General features: G+C 44.6%; 1 protein-coding gene across 1 annotated transcript in view; it reads right to left on the bottom strand.

The window, feature by feature from the left end:
* Positions 1–5,451: 5,451 nt before the first annotated feature.
* Positions 5,452–11,667, bottom strand: part of TMEM104 (transmembrane protein 104) — a 128,154-nt gene continuing 121,938 nt past the window's right edge. The window contains exon 10 of the mRNA XM_015410733.1: positions 5,452–7,770. Within this exon, the coding sequence (XP_015266219.1) occupies positions 7,010–7,770 (761 nt within the window). The 3' untranslated portion in view covers positions 5,452–7,009. The remainder of the gene's footprint in view (positions 7,771–11,667) is intronic.

Consider the following 11,667-nt stretch of genomic DNA (forward strand, 5'->3'; position numbering starts at 1 on the left):
TTTGGGAAGGACTTCCCGCTTTGAGGTATGACCTGCCATTTTCCTTTGAGGGTCTTGAGAAAGATTGCTTCTGTCCCCTTTTTGTTCACGAAAGGGCTGGAAGCATTTTCTAAATTTGTTTTCTCTCTTCTTAAAGGGAAGGACTTTCTTTTTGTCCTTATCCTCAATTAGGTATCTATCTAGTCCCTCACCGAACAGATAGTTCCTTTAAAGGGAACCGCCGCCACTTTAGCCTGTGCGGATGAGTCAACATCCCAGTGTCGAAGCCAGGTATTTCGCCTCGCTGTCACACTGCACGCTAAGGCTCTAGCTGAAAGTTGTATGGTGTCCAGCGTGGCATCCGCCGTAAAGGCCAACACTAGAGAGATCTTTAGGTATCCCGCTATCTGCCGCAGCCAGTTTGTCTGTCCATTCGTAGGCTGCCCTGGTGAATAGAGAACCCGCTGTGGATGCCTTAATCACTGCCACTGAGGCCTCAAAATTATTACGGAGAGCGCGTTCTATCCGTCTGTCAGTGTGATCCTTGGGCATCCCATCGGTGTCTGTCTGAAGCACCAAGTTGGAATACAGGTTGTTTACTGGATCATCTACTACAGGTAACTTTAATTTCTGTGAGGCCTCAGGCATCAGTGTATATAGCTTTGAGAAAGGGGGATGATTGGTCTTTGGTTTAGCTGGTTGGTCCCATTCAGCCTTCATTATGTGGTAAAATGAGGCTGGGAGAGGCAGACCTAACTGAGAGACTGATACCTTAGGCATCAGTTTACCCACACCTTTCTGAAACTCAGAGTCCTGTTCATTCTCCTCCCTGGGCCTAGCCGAGAGATCTAAAGTCCTCAATACTTTAGGCAAGATACGCGGGCAAATTTCCTGTGGGAAAAGTCTGGATTGCACCGTCTGTACAGCCATTTCTTATTCCTCAGTGGAACGTTTACCTTCCTCCTTGTCTGAAGAGGAGGAAACTTCTGGTTCAGATTCATCATGCCTCATCAGAGGGCTCCTCTCTCTAGAGTCAGACTTATGTCTGCTGTGCTTTGGGGTTACAGGGGATCTAGAGACGCTAGCTCTGTCTTTGGCTCTCTTAAGGCTCCTACCCCTTTCCATCGGAGCATCCTGAGATTTGGAGCCTTGTATGGTCTCCAGTATCAGGTCTTTGAACTCCCTTTTCATTTCCCCTCTGAACCAATTCATTATGTCCAGGTTAATGGCCTCCCTGGGCCCCATACCCTCGGTGGTCAGAGTCTTGGTGGCTCTGGGATGTTGAAGGCCTTGCCTACATGATGTCCCCGGTGGAACTGTCTTGGGCTGAACACAAGCGCTCAATCTATTCTTCCAAGTTTGTCCCCCTGCGTTTTGCTTAACAAGGGGAGGATTCCCCTCCCCTGCCTGCTCTTTCTCTCTCTGAGGCCCTGGACACTATCCAGTACCTTCCCCCCCCCCGTGGAAGGGTACTCGGAGGGACGTCTATAGGGCTGGGAAAAACACTCCCCCCTTCCCCCGGCTCCCAAGGCCAAACGGAGGTTTCAGCTCCCTCCCCTTTCCCGGGAGCCCTCCGGCGTTTTCCTCCCTCCTGCCTTTTAGGAGGGGTGGATTTATAGCCGGTATCAGCTTACCGCGTTCCAGGTGGGATGTAAGGAGTCAGCGTTTCTCCGCTCCGTGTCCCACTCATCTGCCCACTGCCGGTTATGGAGAGCTTTGTCTCCTTACCGCCACGTGCAATCGCCTCTGCACTCCTGGGCTATCGGAGCAGGCCCTCCGCCCCAGGGACGGGTAAGGCCAGCAGAGACCCTCGTTGCAGGCTGCCAAGGCGTCTGGATTGTAATCCGACGCCGTCAGCCCGTCCGGCTGTAAATGAAACCAGCCGGTTTCTCTTTCTTCTTTCTTCCGTCTTCTCTCTTTTCCAAGTGTGCGCTTTCAAAAAGCGCGGCCTGGGCACGTCCTGCTAGGAGCAGGGCCGGCAAAGAAACTGGAGAGCCTGCAAGGGGATAAGCCCCTCCCCGCCTGGATCAAAGCCTGGAGCCGACCCTACAGGAAGAGGGAGGAGCTTATCCCAGAAGTGAGGAATGTACCACGACATAACCACTGGAGAAACAAACAAACACTGGAGAAAAGGGTTCTATATGAATACCGTCACTGTTGTGCTAGTTTTCTTTAGGAAAGAAGTAGTCTTTAAAATGAACGAGGAGTAATCAAATCGGCAGTTCCCCAGACCTAATGATTTGAATCATCTAGCATCGTGGCTATACTGTATGGGCTGTTCTAGGCAAAAAGTGTAACATAACTAGCATTTTATTGTAGGAATTCCTTGAGTAGATGAGACAAGTATCTTTTTCAACTGTACATACATGACCAGGGTGGGAGAGCAGGATGCACAACTTTTAAGCATAGTTCGGTTCTTCAGATTATTAGGTTCAACTTTCCTTTACATTAACACTTTTGAAGCAAATCAGATTGAGAAATCAAGGTCCTATATGGTTCCCCCCCCCCAATTTGCAAACGCGCTATTGTAAAAATCCTTACATTCAGAGAAAATCCTATGAGCAGAGATATTAACCTATGGATCTGGAAGGTAGGAGCAAGTGAATTGCTTAGAGCTACTGAGAGAGTTTGTAGAATTGACTAGGGATTGGACCCATTAACCTCCACTGACATTGAACACTTTTCTACAGCACTCTCGCAGTCTTCAGTATAACTAGGACAACAATATAGGTGATCATTAAAAGCTCCCCCTAAGACCTCTTCTAAAAGCCTCTCTCTCTTTCTCTCCATAACCCTTTCCAACTATCACCCTTGAAATTTGGCCCTTTCGCCCTCATGGTCTTTGAAGTGTGGAGAGACAGATTCCAACTCTGGTGCTGCTCTGAATTCAGTTTACAGCCCCGTTTTCCAAAAAAAATCCCATATTGCCCTTTAATCCCTCAAAGAGAAAGAGCTTGTGAGCCACAGAAAGAGAAAGCAGAAACTGTTTATTTCCATCGTAAAAGTCTCCTTTTAATATTTTAGCATAAATCAAGCTGTGTTTTATGATGATCATAAATTTGCTGGAAGAAACTTCATTTACTGCCTGAGGCAGCAAAATGATTCAATTTGTTTAATTTTTTTGGTGCAAGGAAATGTAATTGGGATGGGTGAGGTATAGCTGTTTTAACTGAGTTTTCAGAGAACACCTAGTGCTAAAGGACGCAGTAGACTAATACAGGGGGACAAGAGACGGCAAAATCGGCTCCATGGGCGGCTGCCAGAACGGATGCCCTCTGTGGCTCCTGCTGCTGCTCTTCTACCTTCTCTGAGGCTTCTGTCAACTCATCCATCAAAAAAAACACAAAAACCCAATTCCAGATACTCTCTCTTAATGCATGCAGGAAAAGGCCAAACCGCAACAGATGTATAATGTGCCTTTATTTCTTTATGCCTTTCTGAAAAATAATTACATAGAGGGACAAGCTGAGAGCACAGTGCAGCAAAAATGCCAGAGAGGATTGTTACATTATGACAGCCAGTTAAAAACATAATCTTATGTCAAACCAGATGGGGAAAATATCAACTACTGCACCACATTAAGCTAGAATGAGTCCTGGATACCACCCCCAGACTCTTCTTGTAATAAAGTGGATAAGACACATAATGCAACAGACAACTGTGGCTCTGAAAAGAAGACGGCAGAAAAATCTTTGGTGGTGGTTATGGTGAGGCCACCAGTTGCATCCTTTCAACTTGCTGTGTAAACAGAAGCATTAAACTCCCAGAACAAGCTTACTGTGTATCCATAAAAACAGTGCTACTGCAGGTCAGCAAACGGAACTATTTCTGCAGCGGCTCCACTACATTTGGTGCTTCTGGATAGTACTTGATATACCACATATAGAGACATGTAAGGAAGAAGCTCTTCTGAGTTGGTTTGCAGAGAGGAAATAAAAGGGATGAGGAGAAAGGAAGAAAAACCATTTTCCTATTGGGCATAAAGACAAGTACAAGGTGACAGGTTAGTTCCTGTGAGGCAAAATTGTGAGAAATTCAGTGAACCTTACAGAGGACTGAAATAGATGTTAGACAAAATGAAAGAGAAGACTGCAGTTAACACAATTTTCATCCATTACAAGGTTATTTTTTGGGTGCATCTATTCTGCTGTTAAAATGCCACTTCTGATCTTATCAGTGTCTGTCTCAGACAGAACAAGGAGAGACTGGATTAGAATGTGACCACTCTGTCACGGCCATCTGTGACCTGTGCAGGTCACTATCTGATAACAGTCTTGTGACAGAAACAAGTGATAAACCACTGCTTCACTTGTGTTTCCATTTCATCTGGACTCCAGTCTTTCCAACCCAGTGATATTAAAGGTAAAGGTTCCCTTGCTCGAAAGCCAGTCGAGTCCGACTCTAGGGTTGTGGTGTTCATCTCCGTTTCAAAGCCGAAGAGCCAGCACTGTCCAAAGATGTTTCCGTGGTCATGTGGCCGGCATGACTAAACACCAAGGCGCACGGAATGCTGTTACCTTCCCACCGAAGTGGTACCTATTTATCTACTTGCAATTTCTTGCTTTCGAACTGCTAGGTTGGCAGGAGCTAGCCAGTGATATTGGCTCTCCCTAAACCACGGCAGCATGCTATTCTGTACCAATTCAGAGAGCGCTTTCTGTAACCTGGAAGCAAAGGAGCAGCATCAGCTGTCTGTAAACTCTCAGGGCGGTTTAGGTGACTCTGATGCACCAGCAAGGGCTGCCAAGTACAGCGTGAGATCAGGAAGCGAGAGGATGTCAGGTTTTATTGAGCTTGGAGCAAGCTCCCCCTAGTTACCATGCCCAGCCTTATGTAACATATATATCAAGGGCACTTTATTTTTGAGCAGAGTTCAGTTACCCTTGAAGTTGCTGTGGTTATTTCTTTGACACAGTCTCTGCCAACTTGATTGTTTCTGTTGCAGAATCAATTCAGTTTGATACTGGCTGGAAAATTATGCTTAATAACAGTTTCAATTTTTTAAAAATGCCCAACACCTCTAAATTGCTTAGATCACACTGTTGAAATGTCAGATTTAATATCACAGCTGTACTGAGGCTAAAAGAAGACAACATAATCTAGGGTCTGGAACAGCTTTAAATGTAGTTTAAATACATTTATAGGTAAAGGAGTAAAAAGCAAAGCTCTCGTATTATTACAACATTTGTGATCTATGACTCCTTCCGATCTCCTCGATCTACTAATTAACTTTTGCAATTTCACCAAAGAATGGTGGAGAACTGTAGCTTGAAAAGTACTCCTTTTACACATGACAAGGACAGACTAGAGTCTGAGAATGAGAGGCTGGAGAGCCAATTTAAACACGAGATGGAGGAATGCAAAACCCTTCCCCCCACACACACTATTTCCCTTCCCACCTTCAGGCAGCTTTCTCCACCTAGGGTCCCTTCAGATAACGGAGCCTGGCTGAGCAAAAAGTGACTGGGGGTGGGGGCTGCAGGAAAATACGACAAGAGCAAAACGGGGGAACTAGTTTTGCACCTGTCTCTTACCCTTTTTCACGTAAAATCACTTCCCAGCTCTTCTCTTGAAATGTGATTAGAGCAGACTTAGGTGTACATCATGTATAGTTTGAGCTACATGTACAGTAAGATAGACAGCTTAGACTGGATGGAGGGTGGAATTGGTGTTTTTCTTTATATTCCCTGAACATGAAAGCAGGAGAAGGGAGCTGAATTTTCACAACGGAATTCAGGCCTCTTGAGAATTCAGAGAGCAATTTGTGGCCTTTGTATTTAGACAGAAGACACAGAACAATGGTTTTAGGAGTGAATTTCTCTTAGCCTCCAAGATTTTATTCTGTCTGGTTACATTTTGCATATAATTATTCTGCATTAAGACATAGTTAAGTGCTAAGCCCCACATCTGGCAACACCCAGCTCAGGTGCTTAGAGACAAGTCCATGCACTCTCCGGTTGCTTTTATACATTACCTGTCCAGCAAGTAGTGAGCACTATCATGTCCGTACAGTCACTGTGGCAGCCTTGCCCTGCTGCCCCTACACTGGTATGAAATGGAGGACTGTGGCAATGGCTGAGGCTACTCAGCAGCACAACAGGACTGTGGAAGCAGGTTTTCCCTTTTATTCCTTGTGAAACGAGGGCTCGGCAGTTCTTAACAGCACTTGCCTCTCAGCAAACACATGGTATATAAGCAACTAAGGAGAGGAAGTCAGAGACCAGCAAACACAAAAGCCATGAGAAAAATAAACATAGTTGCAGTCTTTTCAGAGGAAACCATCGCATTTAGATCCACACCAGCTTCTGGGACAGCAGAAGCCGCACTGCACACAAAAAAGACACATTTATGTTAAAAAGGCTGTAACAAACAGAAAAGGAAATCAATGCTGAGGAAAAAATGGTAACTGTCCAAGTGCCACTGGGCAGGCAGGAAGTTGCTGCCACTGGATGACTTCCTCTGCCACTCTCTACAGTATAGGTTGGCCCTGGAAAATGTCAACGCCTGTGAAGCCCACTTCAACCAGTTGTCCACATCCTATTCCATCCTGACCCCTCCCCCCCATTCAGCTGAAAATGTGAGCAGGAGAAGGAATCACTGCTTGTTTGATTCACTGGCTGTTTTCTTGACTGTTACCAGTAATAATGGTCCTCTGCATTATTCTTGGGAGAAGAGACACATATCCAACAGCCTCTTGACAGATCACGGCACAACAGAGAGGAAGACAATCCATAGGGGAATCTCTGATCAAGGCAAAAAAGTCAGATACTGGGCAAGCACAGCAGCCTAGTGAAGTATTAAAAGCCACGGCTGTGTATGTTGGGTGGGAAAGTTAAATTAAAAAGTAATTGAACAGGAAGGCCAGCAACCAAAACTGACAAGGTCAGCATCCAGCTCAAGTCTCACACTCAAGAGTGTATTAGCGAGCTGACTGTTTAGAAAAGTTCTTACTAGGTGCAAGGCCAAGAGATCTTGTAAGTCACCTTGAAGTGTCTGTATGACAAGCAGTACTGCAGTACTATTTCATCAATCAGAGCTTTGTTTCAGTAAAAATGATATTTGCAGTTACAAAGAGAAAGCAAAAAAGACCCCAGAGGAGCACAAACCCAATCCAGAACTTGTGCCGGAATGGAGACAAATGTTTATTCAGTGTGCCGCTTCCAAAAACCAGCTGAGTATCTTTTCGGCTACAATATGCTAAGAAAGCAGGGATGATGTACTGGATCCCATTCCCAGCATAAGCACCAGTAATGCCCACCAAGGACTCTAAATCATGAGTGCAGAAAGCCACAAGGATGGGGGGAATTAGAGTGATAACTGGGAAAAAAATCCTATCTACTACCCATGGGTAGGTTCCTCCTTCCCGGTGGAAAAGGGTCTTCCAATTGTTTCTTAGAGTCACGGCAATGATAGGAAAATTAGTGCTGATGGTGAACACTGGAAAGAGGCCCAGGAAGTACTGCAGAAAGGCATAAGGGACTATCTGACCACTGGTGAAGTTGAGCGTGTACATGTCCATGAGAGTCCCATTGCGGAAGCAGTAGATAGCGGTGAAGGAGAGGAGGCTGTAAAAACCCAGAATTAAAATGTAATCCAGCAGGACCAACTTGTTAACGTGCTTCTTCTTGGAGATGGGAGTGATGAGGGATGGCAAGGAGTGCTGGCACATGAAGGAATAAACACATACTCCAAACAGATTGCGGATCCCCGAGAGTTGTGCCAGAGGAGGCTGACCTTCCCCCTGGCCCTTGGCAATGTGGATGAGGGCGAAAATTATCATGACGACAAATGCTGGAAGATAAGAAGGATGGGGTGGGTAAAAGAGAGAAGGAACATGGTTAAGTAAGAGAAGCAGCTAGGCTCCCTATTAATATATATTTCTTTGCCGGATCTCTTTGCATGTCTAAGAACATAAGAACATAAGAGAAGCCAATGTTGGATCAGGCCAGTGGCCTATCCAGTCCAACATTCTGTCATACAGTGGCCAAAAATACCAGGTGCCATCAGGAGGTTCAGCAGTGGGGCCAGGATACTAGAAGCCCCCCCACTGTTGACCCCCCCCTCCCCAAGCACCAAGAATACAGAGCATCACTTGCCCCAGACTGAGAGTTCCTCTCTATACCTTGTGGCTAATAGCCACTGATGGACTTCTGCTTCATATGTTTATCCAATTCCCTCTTGAAGCCCTCCATGCTTGTAGCCGCCACCACCTCCTGTGGCAGTGAATTTCATGTGTTAATCACTCTTTGGGTAAAGAAGTACTTCCTTTTATCCATGCTAACCTGACTGCTCAGCAATTTCATTGAGTGCCCACGAGTTCTTGTATTGTGAGAAAGGGAGAAAATAACTTCTTTCTCTACCTGCTCTATCCCATGCATAATCTTATAAACCTTGATCATGTCACCCCTCAGTCGTCGTTTCTCCAAGCTAAAGAGCCCCAAGCGTTTTAACCTTTCTTCATAGGGAAAGTGTTCCAACCCTTTCATCATTCTTGTTGCCCTTTTCTGCCCTTTTCCCAATGCTATAATATCCTTTTTGAAGTGTGGTGACCAGAACTGTACACAGTACTCCAAATGAGGTCTATAGCTCAAAAGATAAGGAAAATGCACTTTTCTAGAGAAAGAAGTATAACAAATAAAGGACAGTTTATGGTGGAGTCATCAATATGCAAAATCTATGCCAGGCACTGGGGGAGGGAGAGGAGTCACATATAAAAGCAAACACGAATATCTTTAAAATAGGTTTATTTAAGAAGAAGAAGAAGAAGAGAAGATATTGGATTTATACCCCGCCCTTCATTTGGAGTCTCAGAGTGGCTTACAAACTCCTGTCCCTTCCCCTCCCCACAACAGACACCCTGTGAGGTAGGTGGGACTGAGAGAGCTCTTTTAAGAACTGCTCTTTCAAGGACAGCTCTTGGCAGAACTATGGCTTGCAAGGTCATCCAGCAGCTGCAAATGGAGGAGTGGGGAATCAAATCCGGTTCTCCCAGATTAAGAGTCTGTGCACTTAACCAGTACACCAAACTGGTGACATCACATCCTCTCAGAAGCACCTGCGTCTCAGGAAATGGGCTTGACCCATCACAGTTGCCCTCAGAGGCCTAAAAGAAAACAACAATGACTCTGCCATCTTTGAACTCAACACCTTTTCTTTACCACAGGGTGCTTGGTCTCAGATGAACTGCCCTAACAAATATGCACTGCTTCAGCTAAAAGGTCATTTGAAATATTTCTTTTAGACACAGCAGAACACACAAAAATGATGCTAATTCCATCTGGCTTGTATTAAGGCTTATATGATAAATAATATATGGTGAATAAATTGTAAAAATATAAAACAAAAATATATAAAAATATTTGAGATATTTTTTAATCGTCTGTAGCATGGTATTTGCTGATTTTTAGCCTTCAGGTGAGGGCTGGAGATCACCCAGAATTACAACTGCTGTCCAGGTGACAAAGATCAGGTCCCCTGGATAAAATGGCTGCTTTGTAGGGTTGACTCTATGGTATTATACCCTGCTGAGGCTGCTTGCCTCCCCAAGCCTCACTGTCCCAAGGCTCCACCCCCAAATCTCCAGGAATTTCCCAACCTGGAACTGGCAGCCCTAAAGTGAATTGATGTCTGTAGCTGGGAGATCCATTGTGATTCCCAGAGTGCTGCCACTGCTGCTGTGGGGGGAGAGGAAGCTGGTGGGTAGCTGGGAGTACCACCACCACCGCTGCTGCTGTGCAGGGTGGGGGAAGAAGCAGGCAAGAGGCTGGGAGAGTGATGGGGGCAGAAAGAGAGAGTGATAGGGTGGGGGGCAGAAAGAGAGAGAAAGAGTGATGAGGTGGGGAGGCAGAAAAACGATGGGTCAGAAAAAGAGAGGAAGTCACATGCATGGAGGAGAGATAGAGAGTAAGAAAAGGGGGGCAGAAAGGAGAAATAGTGTGCGAGAGGTAGGGGGAGAGTGGAGAAAGCAAAGGTGTGAGGAATGGGATAACCATCTCACAAGTTTCTTGTGGGTCTCCACTTGTTCAGTCTGAATTCAGCCCTGACTGAGAGCAGTTTAACACAGATGGAAAACTGGGGGAGGTTGGCAAGGAGGAGTGGGTAGTTAGGCAAAGATTCCCATTCAGGCCAGAAAAGGGGATAGATCTTCTAGAGAGAAGAATTTTCCCTGTCCAGTTAAAACCGGGAGATAGATCTGAAGAGTGGAGAGATCCCTGGTCTGGAGACTGCCTTGTGAAATCTTATGAGTCAATTAAAACTCAAGAAGAGTACTGGTGTGTTTAAAGAATGGGTTTGGGTACTGGAGAGAGTGTCCCAGCCTTCTGGAAAATGAGAGAGTCAGTGAATGCTCAAAGAAAGTGTACTGGAATGTTTAGGAAACACTGGAATAAATGCCTCTCTTCTTGAAGTTCCTAAGTCACCGGGAAAAGCTTATGAAATTTTTAATAGCCTGAAAAGCATATGAACTAAAGTCTGTGCATATACTAATTTACTTCAGAGTTTTATATTGAGTTACCTCAGAAATTTTACCTTTGATCTCATCTGACCTTCTCCCTCTATGTTGAATAAAATATCTTGTTTGAATAAAATATCTCGTTAATTTGGAATTTCAAACAGCCTTGAGTGTCATTTAAGTTCAAGTTAAAGGGGGCTTTCGATCTTTCCCTCAGGTTGCTGGACTGAGCCAACAGCCAAAATATCATACTATGCCGTTAGGTAGTCCCGCCCCTAATACGATATATATATGTGCCCATAGATAGGGATAATACAAACTATGTAAGCCGCTCAGAGACCCATGTGAGGGGTTCGAGCGGGGTAGAAGTTGAAGGTAAATAAATAAATAAATAAATAAATAAATAAATAAATAAATAAATAAATAAATAAATAAATAAAAATGACAGGGTGGGACAGCTAGAGTTCTTCAGGAAAAAGACAACAGATAAATAGGGTGGCTCAGCCACAAAGGGAAAGAAGAGGGAAAATCTTGCCTCTGAGGGAGGGAAGTTGATGGGGGCATTATATCCTGCTATTTGGCTACTCATCAGACCTGCTCTGTATCAGCCAAAATCCAGAGTTTATACAATTTATTCCTATTGTGGGATTGTTATCTAGAAGAAAATATGAGATGAGAGATACATTCAAGCACACTTTGTACAGGTTTCTCCTTGGAGGGAGGAGATTAACTCCACTCAGTACTGTCAGCCATCCAGAACTACAAGGTCACTTATTGTACCCAGGGTCACATATGCTTCCCAGCATTCATCACACAATCTTAGATCTACAAAAGCTGTCAAGTCTCTTAGTAAATAGGTTTAACATGTCAAACATGTCAAAGCTTATTTTGTTGCACACTTCATCATCTGAGCACTGACATGTTCACAATTACTGATAGCCAAGTCTTTTAGAGATACTTTAATTCAAGGACTGTCTCTGATGCCTTAAATGTCAAAGCAAAAAAGCAGCAAGAACCATCAGATTTTATATAGGGTTCCTATCACTATGTTATCTTTTAATCTACTGGAATGCATGGAAGAAAACACCCATGGAGCCTACCATTTTTTTCTTGTATTACTCAGCTACCACCATTACCTCCCTGTAGATTTTCTACAATTCCTATAAACTGAACCACTTTGGGGCAAAACACCATGGTATCATTTTACAAGGCTATTTGAATGACTGAAACAGAAAAAG

The sequence above is a fragment of the Gekko japonicus genome, unplaced genomic scaffold, assembly GCF_001447785.1.
Source record: "Gekko japonicus isolate JY-2015 unplaced genomic scaffold, Gekko_japonicus_V1.1 scaffold15, whole genome shotgun sequence".
NCBI lineage: Eukaryota > Metazoa > Chordata > Lepidosauria > Squamata > Gekkonidae > Gekko > Gekko japonicus.